The sequence below is a fragment of the Pinus tabuliformis genome, chromosome 9, assembly GCF_031772625.1.
Source record: "Pinus tabuliformis cultivar Carrire ecotype Pingquan chromosome 9, CPIR1, whole genome shotgun sequence".
NCBI classification, from domain to species: Eukaryota; Viridiplantae; Streptophyta; class Pinopsida; order Pinales; family Pinaceae; genus Pinus; species Pinus tabuliformis.
The window spans coordinates 1,940,864,048-1,940,884,912 of record NC_142307.1 but is presented as its reverse complement, the minus strand read 5'-3'; the positions used below and the strand labels follow the sequence as shown (position 1 = coordinate 1,940,884,912).

Sequence of the window (20,865 nt, the reverse complement as noted above, 5' to 3'; positions counted from 1 at the left end):
GGTGGTCATGCTGAAAAGATGCGCGGAGGGGATTGGGGGAAAGGTTAAGGAGGGGCCCACCTAATCAAACATACTTAAGCCATGGTTAATTATCTTTTAATTACGGATTAACTTAAATTATCCATCGGGCGGGTTTTTTTACAAGGTGAAAGGGTTTTCAACTTAGGATAAGTTGATTTATGGTTTTTTGATTAGAAAAGGGGAAAATAACTTTTCACAAAAGGGGGGAAAAGGGTTTTTACCCTAGGAAAAATGGATTTACGGAACATAATGATGAATTTAGCAAGGGGGAAAGGATTTTAAAGGGAATTTGTGGGGGAAAATATGGGATAATGAAGTAAGGGTAAAAATGGAGGGGAAAAGGGGTATTTTAAGGGATGATGGGGAAATTAATAAGCATGAGAGGGAGAAGCTTGAGAAAGGAGGGGAAGTTAGTTAAACTCATCTTATGAGCATGTCTTTTTCATTGATAACTGCTCCTGCACACTTGAAACACATAGTTAAGCATGATAGTAGTGCTTATGCTCCAAATGACTTGTATTTCTGCAACCTTTCTTTACCTACCCATTTACCTAACCTAACATTTTTTCTTCACTTTGGTGGGTGCACTTAAGCTAGCAAACCCTTTTGTTTCCTTTTCTTTTATAAAACAAACTATCTACTTCTAACCTTATATCTTCCAAGGGCTCAGATTAAACTGATGAGCTCCTTTTATTTTCTCTACCTATCTAATGATCTACCAAGATTAAGTTGTTTGGTCAGATTTTATTCTCTAACTATAAACATAAAATTCAAAGCATGAAATAGTCAAGATTAAGCAATTTGACTACCATGGGTTGTGGCATGTATGACAAGCTGCACACAACCATTATTTAAAACAGTAAAGTAAAGAGTAGTGGCACTTGGACTTGAACACTTTCATGGTTTGTTTTTATTTTGGGGTTCATATATATATTTTTCAATTTTGTTTATTTTTTGACCTTTTCTTATTTTTCTTGTCCTTTGATATTTCTTTTAGGACATACCCTCTTTACATTTTTATTTTTTTTAATTTAAATATGGAAAACATTTGCAGAAAGCAAAGGTATGTACAATATTACAACAATTACTCTCAGCCAATTCAAAATTATGAATCCTATCACTATAGGACTCTAACAGTGGCTCAACATGGGGATGGAATTTTTGGGTTAAATGTCAAGAACTATGAAGATCAATAGCCTTTGAATTGTGACTATAGTTACCTTGTGAACTGTGCTTCTGTGATTCCTGCTTTATTGATACTTATGACAATAAATCCTCCAAAGCCCAGGACCTTCTCTCCGGGCTTCAACTTCAAAGTATTACCATCCAATTCAATCTCCACTCTGCAATGTTATGTACAATGATGCAAAGTAAAATGAACTATTATGAATTAGTGAACAAATAATGCTTCAGCATCCTATCATTAACAGGTCCTCCTGATAGATCTGATCTGTCTATGTTTGTCAAGAAAAAGGAATTATTGCCTCTGTAGCCATAAATGACATAAGGCCCCTGCCACAGAAAATCAAGTTTTCCATGCTTGCCTTCGTCTTCTCTCCTTGAATCCCACTTAAGGACTTTGGCTCCTATGTGAAAATCATCTACTTTAGTCTTTTTATCAAAGGCTTTCTTAATCTTTTATTGGATTACCTGTGATTTTACATATAGTTCTTCTCTAGTCTGTTGCAGGTGTATGGTTTGATTTATCCTTCTCTGAATATCATTTGGTTCCACCTGTAATTCCTAGATGATATTCATGACTGGCACTCCCAAGGATGATGGGAAAACTGCATCCATCATAAACCATCTGATAGGGTGATGTTCCAGTAGACTTCTTAGTATTCATTCTATCTGCCCATAAGGCATTGACTAACTTCTTGTTCCATGTCTTTTTATTGTCTTACAGTAACTTTTTGATAATATTGACCACACTTTTGTTGGACGACCCTGCTAGTCCATGACCCTGAGGGTAATAGGTTGTGGAATGACCAAGGGTGATGTGGTATTTGTTACAAAAATATATCATTCTTTTGGATTTAAAGGCTGCTACATTATCAATAATGACTTTTGGGGACATCCAAATCTTGAAAGGATATTACTCTCTATGAAAGTGGTTATGACAGTGTATTGTTTAAGGGTATTGTTTAATATGTCGCGAACGCACGTGATATGACAAAGGTTCATTGAGTGAAGCCCCCATGGTTAAAGCTTCCTTAATAGCTTCAAAGGATTGCTTGGCCTCCAAGGTCCATTTAATTGCTTAGTCCTTCCTTAGCATGTTAATTAATTCCCTAATTAATTCTGCTAGATTTGAGATGAATCTCCTAAGAAAATTAATCTTACCTAGAAATGATTGTAGCTCTTTAATGTTTCGGCGATGGGAAATGGTCAAAATGGCTTCTATTCTAGCAGGATCTATCCTAATCCCATCTTTAGATATGATGTGTCCTAACAACTTTCCCTCTTCTAGACCAGATAGTGTCTTTTTAGGATTTAAAGAAATCCCAAATTTCTTGCATTTGACAAATACTCTTCTAAGGTGGACTAAGTGTTCATTATCAGATTTAGAGAAGATTGTGATGTCATCCTAGTATACTACTAAGAAATCATGGATTTCCTTGGCAAAAGCTATATCCATAGCTCTTTTAAATGTGGCACCTAGCTGGGTACATGAAGGTACCCCAAGGAGTAGTAAACGTGGTTTTGGCTTGGTCCTCAAGTTGGACTAAGATCTAGTTATACCCAAAGAATCCATCTAACAGTGAAATCCTAGATGAACCCACTACCCTTTGCAATATATGGTCCATTTTTGGTAAGGGGTAGTTGTCTTTTAAAGAGACCTTGTTTAAGTTTCTAAAATCTACACAAAGTCTAATTTCACTTGTCTTTTTCCTAGTTGTAACTAAATTTGAAATCCAGTCTGAGTATCTAATGGGCGCTATTATTTGGGCATCAAACATTATTTTAACCTCTTTCTCTACGGATGGCATAAGAACTAAGTTTATCCTCCTAATTTTCTATTTGAAGGGTTTATGATCTTCTTTTAGAGGTATTTTGTGTTGGATTATGCTGGTGTTATAAGATTTTAAGTCTTCATAACTCCAGGCAAATACATCCTGTAACTCTTTAAATAGATTGATATATTTGACATTTTCCTCTGGGGGTAAGGCTTTAGATATCTTAATGAGTTTTGGATTATCTTCAGTCCCTATATTACACTCTTCTATGTCAGCTCTTAGAGGTTCCATCTTGGGTTTCCTAGCTACATCATTAGAGTCAAACAAATCCTCTAAAGGTACTAATCCTTTAGGCAAAAAATTATTTTTCAAATTAAGAATCTCAGGATCATCATCCATTATTTCATCTATCTCTACCTTTTCTAAATTATCTATTTCTAGTTTAGTAAATTTAGTTAGTTTATGTACATCAAAAATATTTACATCTAAGTTGCTTTCTATATTATTATCTACTGTACAGTCAGTAGCTATCTTACAATTCTGAAACTCACCTTTATTATTCATGAAATCGTAGATCTGAGAGTCCTTGGAGAAAATTTGCCAATACTTGAGGTTGTCTAGTATAACAGGCCTATGTCTGACTTCTGTAGTGTACTGGTGGTTTGGTTGAAATGGAAATTTACAACTACTAGCAAAGGTAGCCAACCTGTGGGCCTGCATGTTTTGTTTTCTCGAAATGGCAGCAAAGTTTGATTCTAGGAGGTCTTTGATCAAGTCTAAAATAGTATCCCTATATCTACCAAGCCTAGGGTTGTTGACAGAGTATTCACCACTAATCTGTTTAATAATTAGCTCTGAGTCTCCCATGATGGAAACTCTTTTGGCTCCCAATTTCCTAACCAATTGTAACCCTAGAATCAGGGCTTCATATTCAACCATGTTATTGGTACATTTGAAATTCAATCTGAAAGCATGTCCCTCAGCATGATTATTCTCCATATTATGGATCCACACTCCTGCACTAGCCCCTAACCTATTTACAGACCCATCAAAGTCTAAATGCCAAAGTGACTCATGGAATATGTTCTCACTGTTAGCTGTTCTATATTTAAGGTCTTTGGCTGTGATTTCCTTTTTATCATTTTCTACATTGTATAAGATGAAAGACTCCATATCTGGATGCATGGAGCATATGGGAAAGTTTTGTGGCTTTTCCTCACTACTGACCATGTACATCATCAAGGTCTCCCTATATAATTTTCTTGGTTGGCCAAAAACATATATGGTGGCATAAGACATATCCAACTGCAAAGATCCCGGCAGTTTTTCTCCCCATGAGCAAGATAGTAGCATTCCATATTTTGGTGGGATGTCTACAACTACAATGTCCATTAGAATGTTCTTTGCAGGGCACCAGACAAGAGTCACACATAAGTCTTTGATTAGACCAAGGAATTTAACCTGGCTAGAGTCAAAGAAAAATAAATCCTTATAAGGGCTGGTAATGTCTAGGTTCAATCTTTCCATTATTGCCTTTGGCATCAGATTGTGGGATGCTCTTGAGTCCAACATAGCATTATGCAAAATTTTATCATGAATGTTTAGGCTGATGTAAAAAGGAGGAACTCCCCCTTGCTAATGAATTCCATTAGCCTCAAGGCCAAATAATAATTCAGGCTAGTCATCATTCAAATTAACAAAATCCTCTCCCTCTCCTATGTTCAAAGTCTCATTATCTGTGACCTACAAGATTGATTCTTTACCAGTTCGGTCAAAGGAATTGATATCTTTAATTTAGCTATTTCATTTTTAATGTTGAAAGGGAGCTGAGGTTTTTTTGTTTGATTTAGATCTTCCTTAATATGTGTAGTTTGAGTATCTTTATTATGTTTCTCAGTGGGCATTTCAGTTTGTGTTTCTATTGTCTTGGCTTGATTTCTTTTATTCTGATTGTTTTTAGTGATTGTCTCTGTTTGGGTTTCAGCGGAGGTTATATCTACAATCCTATGAGTTGAAGTTTCAGTTGTTCCCCTAGGGAGAATTTAAAACACTTTGTTAACTAGAGCTTCTTTTATTATCTTAATCTGGGTTTGGATGGATATTTTAATGGGAGTCTCGTTATTCTTCTTACTTCTCAAGCTATATTGTTTATGTACCTCATATATAGCTGACTCATATCCTTGTTTAAAATCAAAAGATTCACCAGATTCTAACTACAACTGCTAAAGCATATACAACTCCTATTCTTCTTAAGTAAGAAAAACAATGTCTTCCTCTGTGGTTTCCAGTAAGTTAATCTGGGTATCATCCTCTGCTTCTTGGTTTTTTGAATCCTCAACATAGTTTTCTTGGAAGGGGGGCCTAATCTGTTGGTCTGTTGTAGTATTTTTTGCAGTATTAGGGTTCTTCCTAAAATTTGGGTTTCTTATTGGGGGTTGTTGTTGTTGATTCTCCCATTGATTTTTCCTCTCCATGTTCTCTAACCTATCCATGATTCTTTATAAACTTTTAGCTAAAACATCTAATTTTCCACCTAAAGTTGAAGCTTCTTCTTTAAATGCAAATTTCTTTTCATTCCTCATTCGTGCTTTCTTAGCTAATAGATTGGCCTCTACATTGACAGCATTGCTCTGCATTTGTTCAAGTGTTTCAAGGTTTCTTTCCCTTAGCTGGTATGACATGTCAGCATCAAAACCATCAGGGAACTTAATTAATGCTAAGTCAGGTGGAGGCTTAATGTTGGTTGGAATTTCATTATAGATATTATTAAACCTAGTGCAATAGTCCTGAACTGACTCATTGGGAGCTCTCCTAATATTGTCATATTCAGAAAGTATTTTCAATGTGTTTTTCTCTCCCATCTATCAATGAATAACCTTTGAAAATTGTCTAAGTCTGCAATATGGTTGGCAGGAAAGGCTTTGAACCACTTCTTGGCATCCCCAATTAAAGTTTGGGCAAACAATCTCATTTGGACATCTGCTTCATCTATTTCATGCAATTCAAAAAAGTCAGACATCTTGTTTACATGTTGTTGGGCAATGTAATGACTAGTAGCATCAAACAAGAAAATCTTACTCTGATAATCTGCAGGCATGGGATGGAGTTGGGCAGGCAGAATAAGGGGGTCATATCGATTTTCCATTGCTATAATTCTGGTTTGACTAGGGGGCAAAGTTGTGGTGGTTGAAGAAGGGCTTAAAACTGATGGAGGTGAACTAGATGATGATGAAGATGATTGAATAATAAGTGGTTTAGGTGATTGGATTGTGGTAGATACAATTGATGAAGTTGTGGTAAAGGAAGGGGTATTTAGAGTGAGTGAAGATTGTGCAAAAATTTGAGAGGCAGCAAGGGCAGCTAGCTCAATAGATTACTAAAGGTAAGCACTATCTATATTGCTAATCAACGTAGAGGTCAAGGCTTCTAACTTGTCAAAAGCATCCAAGACAAATTTATCTAAATATGGATGGATAACCCTTTTTTATTCGAATGAGTTGAGTAAACTCAGGGTCTAAAACTGTTTCATGAACATCATTCTCAGATTTGGTTCTAAATAGTGAGAGGTCAAATGAAAAATCAAAAGGGACTTCCTCTAAAGTTGACAACTCCTCAGGGAGTGAATTGGCTTTGTCTAGCTAGCTACTACTTGCCTGAGTTTCTTCATTTTTTGGTTTCCTTCGAATTTTGTCTGGGTCATCCACTATAGTTGCAGGGTTTGGATCTGGGTTGGCCCTAGTATAGTGAATCTTCTTAGGAGCCAAAATTCTAAGTTTCTTAAACTATTTTTATGAATTTTTTTGAAAATTTGCTTCGAATAATGACCTTAAGTGCCTCACGATTTAATTTAAGGTTTCCTTAAAGTTTTATGAGATTGAGGCTCGAAATCCCCAGTATGATCACTAGAAATGTTATTACTCCGATAATTCTTTTGAAGTAAAAAGAAAGAAAAACCATAGGTAACCACAAACCACTTTTGGAGATTAGGACCTAGCCTTCCTGATGCTTAGAGAGGGCTCTCCCTTTAAAATTTAACGTTGTTTTAGTTAAGATGTTTTTAGGCTAGTTATGATTATTCGAGGGGTTTTTGATTTTTGTTTGAGATTGGGTGGTGGGATCTACTTAGATAGATGGATAAAATCATGTATTTTAGACCATTGGGCTATGGAGTCAAACAGTAAGGAAGAAAAACTAGATTAACTCACTAAAGGGAATGTTCCAAGGGCAAGATAGTAGAGTGTTTTTGAGATCTTTGAGACAGAGGGGTGAAAGGGTTTCACTCATGGTGAGAGAGCAGTTAAGGGTTCTCAAACCCAGATAATGAACGAGGAATAAAGGGGTAATCAAGATCAAAGGGAAATTAAGAATCCTTTAACCTGGATATTCAAGAAATCAATCTAAACCAAAGAGCAATTAAGAATGATTTAATTTAGATATCAGCAAAAAACATTTAAATGTATAACTGTTAAGACAGAGTGTAATTAAACAAGTTCTGAAGTATTATTCCAATTATAACATTTAGATTGAGAAACACATTAAAGATTATGAATAACTTGAGAAAAATAATAATAACACATGAAAATACTTTTCTGAAATTAGCTCAACACATGAATCCTTGGAAATATCTGATCTTTATTTATCAATCCAGCTTGTTGGCTCAGCAAATGATACAATAACCCTCCGGGTCTTCTGATAAAAAATTCTATAGAAATGTCTAATAGAATCCACCCTACATACTTTGAATTATGAATTATTTATACAAAATTATTTACAAAATATCCCAAACTGACTTGGGATTTATTTTAGGGAAAAAATATCTAATCCTAAAAATGTAATGCCACCTTTCTAACTCATTGCTTTTTGGCACTATTATATCTGATTTCCTTTTATTTTTAGCTAATTGATATTTTTGTTGTCATCTGATGCTCTTTGACTTATCTCCTCTTACTGATACTCTTTGAATCTGATACTCTTTGACTGGGACAATTGCCTATTTACTTTTTGCATTCTGTCTTTACCAAACTATGTTAATTGCTGAAATTACTTTGAATTAAAGTAAGTCAGTTAGCTGCTCCCATCTTTCTTCAGTTGGTAACTGAATTTTCTTCAACCTCCTGAAGACCTTGTCAATCTTTGTGTAATTAGAAAATGTCGGCTTATTTAAGAATAAGTGTTTTACCTCATGTTGGAGGTAAAACAAGTTTTCCAAAACTTGGTAAAGAACTTTACCAGAGGGCATCCCTTGTTTTGCTGTGTTATGGATGGCTGCATTATTGACTTGAGTGTGGCGACTTCCCTGAGCTTTTTGTTGTATTCCTCTTGTGTCATCAATTAATAATTAATTACCAAAGGACTTGGTAAACCTTTCTGCATCAAAGTGTCAAATTTGAATTTAAATCTATCAATAGAAAGTTGCATAGTATAACACTTGTCTTCCAAGTTGTGCATCAAATTCCTTTTAGTAAGAACTCTTCTTATTTCAAGGATTGTCCTTGTCCTCTCACTAACATCCAATTCTTCCAATTCATATTTGTTCTTGGAATTCAAAAAGTCAATGATCCTGGTTGCCTCTACTGGCATCCCTTCTAGCTCTGTTTTAACCTTCTGAATTGCCTTTGTGGCCTCTTTAACCAGATCAATCTACTCAAAAATTACCTAAATTGATGGTATATCATTGATATTGGCCCACAATTTTTCTTTTGCCTGTCCCAATGGCTCACCTAGAGTCATTTCTTTCTCTAGATTCTTTATCCTCTCAGTTAATCTTGCTACCTTGTGTGGTTCTTCCTTATTCATAATTTGAGCAAGTTTATAATCTATCTCCAGATTGTTCACTTTCTCTTCCAGTTTCATGATTTCATTGGCTTTGAGGGACATTTCTTCCATGGATTTAGCCAACTTATTGGCTTCTTCACCTATATAATCTACTACGGTCGACTATGTTGCTGAAGTAGATGGTGTTGTTACAGGTAATGCAGTGGCCAATGGAACTGTGGGAGCCAATTTCTCAGCCAATGTTGATGGTACTGCTGTGGTGATAGTTGGAATGATTGTGGCTACATTTTCCTGGAGGCTGGCCTGCTTGGTCATCTTGTCCATTTCTTTCAGCTGGGTGTTCAACTGCAACACTAAGTCAAGCATTTCCTCCTGGGCAGTTTGGCTCTCTAGGACTTGTTTTGTTTGAGGGTGTTGTGACTGAGGCCGTTTGATCTATTTTTTCAGGGTTGCAATGTCTTCATTTTTCTTTTTTATCAATTTCTCAGTAGCCTTTATGTCCTTTGGGTCATGGCCCAGCTCAATGATCAGGTCTTCTAAGGATTTTATCCTTGTGTCTTTAGCACTGGAGGAGGCCCTCTCAAGTTTATACTGTGCAATGGTATTACTCAAGGACTCCTATAATCTATATGCATGGTCGTCCTTACCAGTCAAGGTGGAGTATATCATCTCTCCAGCTTGTTTATGAAACTCTATTTGGTCCACTGGATGGATGTCCTTTGCCAATACTTCAAATGTGGCCTTCTTATAATTTGCTGCAGATTTGGGTTGTGGTATTGTTGGATGCATATATGACATTTGCATCTTTCCCTCTTCAATATCAAATGAAGACATAAGTCTGCTCTGGTTAGGAGCTAAATGTTTGAAATACTGAGCATATGTCTCATCTTTCAATTTTTCATTTCTCATTTTAATCTCCTTATATCTATCCTTAATGGTTTTTTCTTTGTCAACTAGTCTGACAAAGGAAGAAACCTCTACTGACTTCTGCCTTTCTATCAATTGTGTGTTAGAGGTGGTGGGTTCATTTGTTTCCTCTACCTCTTTCCCTTTTTGACTTGGTGTGTTGGGCCAAGATTCTAACTGTGGTTCTTATTTTGGTTCTGACTCTGTTCCTTCCACCTCACTCTGTTCTTCTTGTTCAGATACAGGATTCAATTTTCTCCTTTTCATTTGGTTTGCTTGCTCATCCACTATTTCCATCTGGGAACTTGAAGTCTCTTCTCTGCTTTTTGGGTTTTTCTCCTTATTCAGGGGTGTTTGCAATGCATAGGGAGCATCCATCCTTTGGCCTTGATTTGGGACCTGCAGGAACTCACTGAGGTTAATTTTTTGCTCAATACCATACAGAGCATTTTCAACATCAGCTATTGTGATATCTTTATCTACCAAAGTGTTTTCCAACCATTCAATTTGGTTGGCATATCTTTCAATTTCAGGCACTGAATAATGTGCATAAGGAGCTAGTTTGACCCTAATTCTCATTTTCGTTATTACTCCATGAGGATCATATTGCCACATAAAACTCTTGGCAAACTTCAACTCTTGCAACATATTGTCTGCCTCTGGTCCAACTTGTCTATTATTGCAAATAAAGGGGCCTAGTTCAATTTTGACTCTGAATTGGGCCTTCTTCTTTGCAACCATGAAGTGGACATCATCTGAGTTGATGATTTGCCTCAAATACTCCAAGGCAAAAATTCTTAAGGGAAGATACTTTGGCAATTTGTATGGAGCCAATTGGCAGCCATAGACCCTGATCTCTGTGTGATTTTGGTACAAGTACCAGTCTCCTATCTTACTGTTTTTGGCTAGTTGAAGTACCCTTTTGATATGAGGACTAATCCTAGGTTGCACAGTTCCTGTCATCATATTCATCACTAGGTGGACAAAGGAATCTGTGAAGTCCTTATAATAAAAAACAATGGAATATTTATGGACAATGGGTGTGCAATAGAGTACAAACCTCACTTTTCCTATACTATCACCTTTTATGATCTTCATGGGGAATTTATCAGTTTGATAGTACAGAAACAAATAATACAATATTGCAGAGAACTTAAACACCCTTTCAGCGGGAAATCTGATGAGTTGTTCATGCATTTTGTTTGTAATGAACTAAGCATAGTCAAACTTGATGGCAGGAGTTTTACCAGGGATAAACAAGGACAGGAATGCAAAAGTGACTTCATCTACATGTTCATATGTTTTGTATCCAAGGATAGAAGATATCATGGTGATAATATGCCTAGCAGTTTGTGAAAATATGGGGGCTATCTATGGAGGAGTAAAACTTGGTGTATGTTCTTTTGCAACTATGAAATCTTTGAAAACTTGCCTAGCTCTGCCCTCGTAAATCAAATTATAGAGTTCTAGTAGTCCTCCAATGGACAAAGGAGCTAAATTTTTGTTGGGATGGTCCTGTAACATCTGATTAATGGATTCTAGAGTGATAGTGAAGAGCAGCTATTGATTGGGGAGTTCTGGGAATGAGTAGAGGGGGATATTTGACTCCCAGAGGTAAATATCATCAACATGGTTTAAAAATCTGTCTTTTCTCTAGAAGTGGAGCTTCATTCTTTCAGAGGCTGAAGAAGTATCTTTAATTTGGAAATCCCTATCAGCCAAGGGTAGGTGATCTAGCTTAAGGTGGGGGGTTGAAATAGGCTTAACATTCAGGGAAATGTGGATATTCATTTTGTGGAAAGCAGGGGTAAAATCAGAAATTGAATTGGCGAGGTTCAACTAGTGGTCTAGGTTTTGCAGGTTTTTTAAGGGTATGGGTGCAAATTGCCTAATTCACTGGTAGGATATCTCAGTTAAGTTCATTCAACGTTAAATTAATTGAACTTTTTATGTTAACAAGGGTAAATGTGGTGTATATTTGCAGAATACCTGACACCGAAGGTTGGTGTTGTGAATTTAGATGAGGTTCTTAGGTTGCAGGCGATAGATAGTGGCTCTGGACGAGTGCTGAAGGCAAGATGGCATCTGGTAATTTTCTGGTAGTTTGTAGACTTCATGTGCGCAAGAAAGTTTAGGATTTGAATGCACAGATGATCGAAAAAATGGTGAAAATGGTGTTTACAGGGATTTATTGGGCAAAAATTGAGAAAAGCAGGAAAAATGGTTATGAACAGTGACTGGTATCGAGAGGGTGGTTTTTCCCTCATCGCACCACTTTTGGGGGAAGGGTGGTAAAAATCGGAGGGGATGCAAAATGTTGTGATGGTGACACATCACCAAACTGGGTCTGGGAAAAACCACCCATTTCGAGCACTATCGGGATGTTAAAGCTCATAAGTTGAATGCATGCGAAATGGAGCAATAACCATTAGATTAGATGGGTGTTGATCAGACAGTGGTCGCGTTGAAAAGATGCACGGAGGGGATTGGGGGAAAGGTTAAGGAGGGGCCTGCCTAATCAAACATACTTAAGCCATGCTTAATTATCTTTTAATTACAGATTAATTTAAATGATCCATTGGGCGGGTTTTTCTACAAGGCGGAAGGGTTTTCAACTTAGGATAAGTTGATTTATGGGTTTTTTTATTAGAAAAGGGGAAAATAACTTTTCACAAAAGGGGGGGAAAGGGTTTTTACCCTAGGAAAAAGGGATTTAGGGAACATAATGATGAATTTAGCAAGGGGGAAAGGATTTTAAAGGGAATTTGTGGGCAGGGAAAATTTTAAGGACCCCCTCTAAATTTATAAATATAATAAATGGGCGAATCTCCATGGTATATAGGAAAAATGGAAGGCAATTTTATCAATAATATAATATGTATATATAATTTTTTGGCGAATCTCTCACAGGCATGGCGAATACTTTACTCAATTATAAAATCCTGTAAGATCTTGGCGAGTCTTTCACTAAATAATAAAACTTTGTAAAGTCCTAGTGAATCTTAGCATAGGCTACATGCTGGTTTAATTCCCCCATTTAAATAGGCTACATTCCAGGTGAATACCATGGGTCAATACCATGTGCCATTTTGGTGAATACCATGGGTCAATACCATGTGCCATTTTTGTTTTTATTAATTCTAATATTAGGGTTAATAATGGTTTTTTGCATGGTATTAATAACAATCTAGTCCATGGTATTTGTCCCATAGTATTTTGTGCATAGGTTTCACCTAAATATAACCCATTTTTTGAGTGTTCGTAAATATAAGGTGACTTATGGAGTAAATATGAAAAAATGTTTTATTTGTTTACCATACCTCACGTTTATTTATATTTTTATTAATTTACCATACCTCTTTTACAAATATGGTATTTGGCCCATAGGATTCACTTAAATAAAACCTCTTTTTTGAGCCTTCATAAATAGAACGAGGGTTATGGACTAAATATAAAAAGAGGTTTTATTTATTTACGATACGTCTAGTTTATTTATATTTTTATGTATTTACCATACCTTTTGAGTAAGTATAAAAAGACGTTTTATTTATTTACCATACCTCCACTTTACTTATATTTTTATTTGTTTACACCCTTACATTTATATAAGGTGACTTATGGAGTAAATATAAAAAACGTTTTATTTATTTACCATACCTCCACTTTACTTATATTTTTATTTGTTTACACCCTTACATGTATATAAGGTGACTTATGGAGTAAATATAAAAAATGTTTTATTTATTTACCATACCTCTCATTTATTTATATTTTTATTAATTTACCATACCTCTTTTATAAATATGGTATTTGGCCCATAGGATTCACTTAAATAAAACCTATTCTTGAAAATGGGCGAATGGATTCACTTAAATAAAACCTATTCTTAAAAATGGGCGAATGGAAGGTTGTAAGTCCTAATTTCAAGGGCTAAATTTACCTTTTTTACCCTCTCCCTTAAAATAAGGTGGGCTATTTGAGGTGATTTGTAAAAATGTACTATGATACAAAATATTCGCCCACTAAAAATTTAAAACCCCTTAATTTCGCCAAAGGGCGAACATTCGCCCCTAAAATTATCCTTGTTTGTGGGGGAAAATATGGGATAATGAAGTAAGGGTAAAAATGGAGGGGAAAAGGGGTATTTTAAGGGATGATGGGGAAATTAATAAGCATGAGAGGGAGAAGCTTCAGAAAGGATGGGAAGTTAGTTAAACTCATTTTATGAGCATGTATTTTTCATTCATAACTTCTCCTGCACACTTGAAACACATAGTTAAGCATGACAGTAGTGCTTATGCTCCAAATGACTTGTATTTCTGCAACCTTTCTTTACCTACCCATTTACCTAACCTAACATTTTTTCTTCACTTTGATGGGTGCACTTAAGCTAGCAAACCCTTTTGTTTTGTTTTCTTTTATAAAACAAACTATCTACTTCTAACCTTATATCTTCTAAGGGCTCAGATTAAACTGATGAGCTCCTTTTATTTTCTCTACCTATCTAATGATCTGCCAAGATTAAGCTATTTGGTCAGATGTTATTCTCTAACTATAAACATAAAATTCAAAGCATGAAATGGTCAAGATTAAGCAGTTTGACAACCATGAGTTGTGGCATGTATGACAATCTGCACACAACCATTATTTAAGACAGTAAAGTAAAGAGTAGTGGCACTTGGACTTGCACACTTTCATGGTCTGTTTTTATTTTGGGGTTCATATATATATTTTTCAATTTTGTTTATTTTTTACCTTTTCTTATTTTTCTTGTCCTTTGATATTTCTTTTAGGACATACCCTCTTTACATTTTTATTTTTTTTAAATTTAAATATGGAAAACGTTTGCAGAAAGGAAAGGTATGTACAATATTACAACAGTTACTTTCAGCCAAGTCAAAATTATGAATCCTATCACTATAGGACTCTAACAGTGGCTCCACATGGGGATGGAATTTTTGGGTGAAATGTCAAGAACTATGAAGATTAGTAGCGTTTGGATTGTGACTGTAGTTACCTTGTGAATTGTGCTTCTGTGATTCCTGCTTTATTGATACTTATGACAATAAATCCTCCAAAGCTCAGGGCCTTCTCTTTGGGCTTCAACTTCAAAGGATTACCGTCCAATCCAATCTACACTCTGAAATGTTATGTACAATGATGCAAAGTAAAATGAACTATTGTGAATCAGTGGAAAAATAATGCTTCAACATCCTATAATGCTTCAACATCCTATATATAATAATGTATCAACTTAAAAAATAAAAATAAAAATAAAAGTAGAAGTGTTCACTGAAAATGACATCGTACAATCTGTTTGGGAGCAGTCTGTGTTTAGTACCATAAAAGATCTTTCCTTGGGATGATCAATGTCATGCAGGTGAAGCCACATAGGTATGGAAATGATTTCCTTGTTAAGCATTCAGATTCATGGGAGTTTTATCTTTTCTTACTTTCAATGTGGAGATGCACAGCTTTTGGGTTTTGGCGGTGGCCCACATCCATTTGTGTGAAGTGAGAATATAAGGATCGCACTTTTGTTGTTGCGGATTTTAAAGATAATATGGCAGTGTCTCCTACTACCATCACAAGTGACATGATTTTCCTTGAATCACAATGATGAGTGGACTTGCATTAGTGGATAGCAGCCAATGATGGTTGCCTATACTGTTGATTTGACAACTGATCTGGCTCTATATATAAACTCTCTAAAAAACAACAAATAGACTTCAAAAAAATTCACATGGAACAATATCTTCATGCTGCTTTTCATCACTAAGATTTCTTAATACTTTTGCCACTAGGGCTCTTAGGATTTCTGATGAGAAACACCTTGAAGAAAAAAAATCACATCTTCTGAAAGTTTTTGAAAATAATGGCTATAGTGGGCATCAAAGCCTTAAAGCCTTTCAAAGAGCCTGTGAAGAATCTCGAGCTAAGCCTTCTCGTGATGATCATAATTGCACTGTGTTGCTTCCATTTATCCAAGGGACAACTAATAAGATTGCTCATATTCTTAAAAAGAACAAAGTTTCTACTACTTTCAAACCCCTTAATACCATTAGAAATTTTCTTAGGTTTGTTAAAGACTCAGTTAACCCTAAAGACATTAAAGGATATACTCAATTCCTTGCTCATTAGGGGTTCCATACATTGGTGAAACTGGGTACTCCATAAACCAAAGAATATGCAGCAGACATTAGGTATTGTCACTCTCATTCCTCAGCTTTAGCTGAGCATGTGGTGAAATCTAAGCACCATGTTTGCATAGAGGATACCCATGTCATCACCAGGGTTGACCATTTCCATCATACAAAGCTAAGAGAGTCATTGAGATTGAAAAAAAACAGAGATGGTGGTTGGAAATTGAGCAGGAGCTGACCCTCTCCTCTTGATTATTTTTTTTTTTTTTTTTTTTCTAATTTCATTCTTTTTTATCTCTATTTTCATTTATTTATTGTTTCATTTTATTCTATCCATTCTTCTTTCTTAATATCCTTCACTTATTTTTCCCTCGTATTTTAATAATTAATAATAACTAATTTTAGTTTTCTTTTCCTCTCCTTTCTTTTTCTTTCTATATTAAATAAAAAAATAACTTTATTATTAATTAATATATTATCCTATTTCATCCATATTCTTTATTCTTTCAAAATGATATCAAATTGCATATTAATCATTAATAATACTAGTTCTTTTTTCTTTTTAACTTATAACATTGAAATGAAATAATAATATATATTAAATATTATGTCCCATTAATATAGAATTCTATTACATTATAATCTTTTTCCATTTAGTTGAGTACATATTAAAATACATAATTATAATATTTTTCCATTTAATTTAGTACATATTTGTTTTGGAAAAAACCTAAACCTTCTGGTTTCTTGTTCCACTTTCTAACTTTAATCGTTTTCCATGAAAACTAAAAAGAATGAAGAATTCAACCAGTGACGCTGCACTCTCTTCAGTGTCAGCGTTAATGGGTGGGATTTGAAAATTAAAAAATTACTTAAATGTCATATCATGGATCGGTTAGCACACTCACAATCTAAATTTCATTTTCGACTCCATACAAAATGCGACAATTCCATTATGCTTTCATACCTGCAAATCAAATAAAATGAGGATTCACATCTCTGCCTGATCAAACCGTGTCAGATGCCATGATAGTGCCTTCCATCCAGAAATGATATCATTGTTATATAACATTAAATATAGTGTCCCCAACCGTGGTTTCCCTATAAACTAGCGGTTACTATTGATCCTCCACCCCTGCCACACATGTGCAGGGCTGGGAATGAAAGGACATCAATCCACTGCCAGGCCGGGTAGCCCAGACCAGAGGTAAGCTAATGATAAAACCCTTGCTTCTCGTTCACTGTCTTCTGTAGTTGTAGATGGCATTTCCTGGCTATTTGCAAAAATCCGCAGACGCAGCGTTTTGCTGGTTCTGGTCATGAGATACAAATCCAACCCAATAAGCAACGATCACATCACTCTCAGTGATGGCAATGGCGAAAGAGTTGGTGATTATTGTTGTGATACTGGTACTGGAGTTTCAATGTCTTGAAGGATTGAATGAGGATGGAACCCTTCTCCTCTCTCTTCTCAAAAATTTCGAGGCACCACCCAATATTATTCGCAGTTGGAATTCAACTGATGAATATCCCTGCAACTGGGAAGGAATCTCCTGCCATGGAGATCATACGGTAAAAGTCCTGGATCTCACCGGGCAACTCATTTCTGGAAGGTTGTCTCCAGCCATCGGTGGCTTGCGAAAACTGATGGCACTGTATTTGAGCTCCAACATTCTATCTGCCCTTATTCCTAGGGAGCTCGGGAATTGCACAGAGCTCCAATATCTGGATCTCTCCGAGAACAATCTGCATGGCCCCATTCCCCTGGAGGTGGGTCGACTCATGAAACTCTCATACTTGTCCCTCTACTCTAACTTTCTCACCGGAACCATTCCTCCCTCTATTTTCGGGCTTCCGCTGTTGGAGGAGATTTACTTGAACCAAAACAATTTGAGTGGAGAAATTCCATCAAATGTTGGAAATCTCACTGCGCTTTCCAGCTTATGGTTAGCAGAAAATAAATTATCAGGGACAATACCCGCTTCCATAACCAATTGTAGTCGCCTCTCAAATCTGTATCTCCATCACAATCAACTGCATGGAAAACTACCAGCAAGTTTAGGCAGGCTACAGAGTTTGGCATACCTCTATCTTACCAGTAATATGTTTGAAGGCCCTATACCCAAACAACTTGCAATGAACGGCGGCAGTCTTATAGAAGTTGATCTATCGGATAACCGTTTCAATGGAGAAATACCATGGGAGTTGGGTAACTGGAGCAGTATTTCAATGATTTCATTTGTCCAAAATCAGCTCACAGGACGCATCCCCTCCTCCTTTGGTGCACTGCAACAGCTCTCTGTGCTTTATTTGAATCAGAATTCATTGTCTGGTAACATCCCTCCAGAACTAGGGAGATGTAGGCGGTTGAAAGATTTGAGGCTACACAGAAATAAGCTGGAGGGGATCATTCCTCCAGAGTTAGGTGGTTTGAAACATTTACACACTCTGTTCTTGTCTGAAAATTCCTTTCAAGGCCACATCCCTGTACAGCTATTCAGATCAGAGAGTCGCCTGGAGAAGCTTTATCTTTACAACAACAGTCTCACAGGGGAGATACCTTCGGAGATTTGCAATCTGAAACATCTGAGAGAATTTTTCATCTTCGACAACCAACTTTCTGGTCCAATTCCGCCAGACTTCGGAGCCAGAAATAATCTCACGGGAATCGATGTAACTGGGAACCGTCTTTCCGGAACAATACCTCCGACCCTTTGCTCTTCTGGCCAGTTGGAGCTTCTGTTGTTGGGCAACAATTTGTTCGAAGGAGGGATTCCTCCAGAGATTGGGAACTGCCAGAGCTTGAGGCGATTAAGACTGGACCATAACCATTTGACTGGTGTTATCCCTGTCCAGTTTCTGGGTTCGAATCTTCACATTGACTATCTGGATATGAAGGATAATAATCTGCAAGGTGAAATACCCTCAAGCATAGGGCAGAGCGAAAATTTGAGCTCCATTGACCTGTCCAGGAATAGATTGAGCGGTTCGATTCCTCCAGAACTGGGGCAACTCTCCAATCTCCAGCTACTCAATCTCTCTTCCAACAAATTGACGGGCCTGCTGCCTCCAGAACTTGGTAAATGTCATCTTTTGTATTCTGTTGACTTGGGTTTTAACTCACTGAATGGCTCAATACCAGAGCAGTTGGCAAACCTAAAGCAATTGGAATATCTAGTTCTTCAAGGCAATCATTTTGGTGGAAGCATTCCGGAATTGTTCGTGAACTTCGAGCAGTTATTGGAGCTTAATCTGGGAGGAAACGAATTTGAAGGCCGAATCCCATCATCGATTGGAAGTTTACAGAATCTGGCTGTTGCTCTGAATCTAGGCAACAACAGACTGAAGGGTGAAATTCCAGCGTCTCTGGGACAGCTGAATAAGCTTGAGAACCTAGATTTGTCATCCAACAATCTCTCAGGCAACATTCCTTCAACGTTTAATGGGCTTGTATCACTGCTTCGAGTAAATATCTCCAATAACCAGCTCACGGGATTCATACCCTCGTCATGGTTGAGGTTTGCTAGTTCAAATTCCTCGAGCTTATTCGCTGGCAACCCTGGGTTGTGTTTGCCAGAAGAGGGCCAAAATACATGTAGATGCAGAAGGGATTCAGTGGCCTGTATCGATGAGCAGAACAAGAGAAGAAAGAAAGGTCTGGGTACCATCCCCATAGTCCTCATTACCATAGGTTCAACCTTGTTTGCTTCTTGCATGTTGGTTTTGATATTGTGGAGAATTAAGTTTCCTGAATCCAAGTTGAGGCCTGTAGAGGAGGCAACTGCCCTGGAAATGTCATCCAAATTGAATCAAATTCTGCAAGCTACGGAGAATCTGAACGAGAGATATGTCATAGGCAGGGGCTCTCAGGGGATTGTTTACAGAGTAGAGTTGCCGTCAGGGCAAGTATATGCCTTGAAGAGGATTCCATTCAGTGATGAAGACACAGAGAAAATGAGAATGATAAGAGAAATCCAAACAGTCGGTAAAGTCCGTCATAGAAATCTGGTTAAACTACTGGAATTCTGGGTGCGCAAAAAATGTGGTTTCATTCTGTATGAGTATATGCCCAACGGTAGCCTGGATGATGTTTTGCACGAGATGAAACCTCCTCCACTGTTGGGGTGGGATGTTCGTTACAGAATAGCCATTGGCATGGCCCATGGGCTGTCATACCTTCACCATGACTGCCGTCCTGCGATCATACACAGAGATATCAAGCCCAGAAACATACTGCTGGATTCAGATATGGAACCCCGCATTTCTGATTTTGGGATTGCCAGACTCCTAGACATGAGATCCTTGTCTTCTAACACTTCAGTCCAGGGTACTTTTGGTTACATGGCACCAGGTAAACCAATTTTTTTGTCGGGCTTTTTTGCATGATTCTGGATTGAAATTATTTTTTATTGTGGGTTTGATGTTTTTATTCCAGAACGCGGGCTTGGAGGGAGAGCGAGCGAGAAAATGGACGTTTACAGTTACGGAGTGGTGGTGCTGGAGTTGATTACGAGAAAGAAGGCATCAATGGATTTGAGTTTTGCAGAGGGGATGGACATCGTCAGTTGGGTGAAGTGCCATGCTGCTGAGGATTATGTTAATTCCGTGGTGGATGAAGGGCTGCAGGATGAATTAATTGAATCGCAAGCAAAATCAGAGATTATGGGTACAATTCGAATCGCATTGCAATGCACGGTTGCCAAGGCAGAGGAGAGGCCAAGCATGAGACAAGTGGTACAAATGCTCAGAGCGCTGAGACCTGTGAAGCCAGTATCAAGAACTTCAAACGCAAAAGGGAAAGTTAATGTGGGGGGACCATCCACCGCCGCAGGAAGAAGCGTGATGAGTGTGTGAGGAGATGATAGTTGGCACCATGTTTGATGCGAAGCCAGTGGCACGATAATGTATGAGAAACAAACAAACACAGAGGGTTTGGCAGCTGTAAACAGTTGACTTTGTCAGTTATGCCACATCCTGTTTAGAGATATTTCCATGGGCGGTATCACTTTAGTTCGTTGTGTAACATTTAGTTAGTACAATTTGTCGAGAGATATTTTTATTTA

The 20,865-nt window shown here is 37.1% G+C and overlaps 1 protein-coding gene across 1 annotated transcript; it reads left to right on the top strand.

Annotated features, from left to right (window-relative positions):
• The first annotated feature begins 16,640 nt into the window (after positions 1–16,640).
• LOC149156733 (uncharacterized) lies at positions 16,641–20,865 on the top strand. The gene is made up of 2 exons (XM_089438497.1): positions 16,641–20,153; positions 20,238–20,865. Exons 1-2 carry the CDS (start codon positions 17,171–17,173, stop codon positions 20,654–20,656), a joined length of 3,402 nt encoding a protein of 1,133 aa, XP_089294623.1. The 5' UTR covers positions 16,641–17,170; the 3' UTR covers positions 20,657–20,865.

Coding starts and splice junctions, on each gene's coding strand:
- LOC149156733 (XM_089438497.1), top strand. CDS start 17,171: ATGGCAATGGCGAAAGAGTTGGTGATTATTGTTGTGATACTGGTACTG. Junction 20,154..20,237: donor TTTTGGTTACATGGCACCAG/GTAAACCAATTT, acceptor TTTTTATTCCAG/AACGCGGGCTTGGAGGGAGA.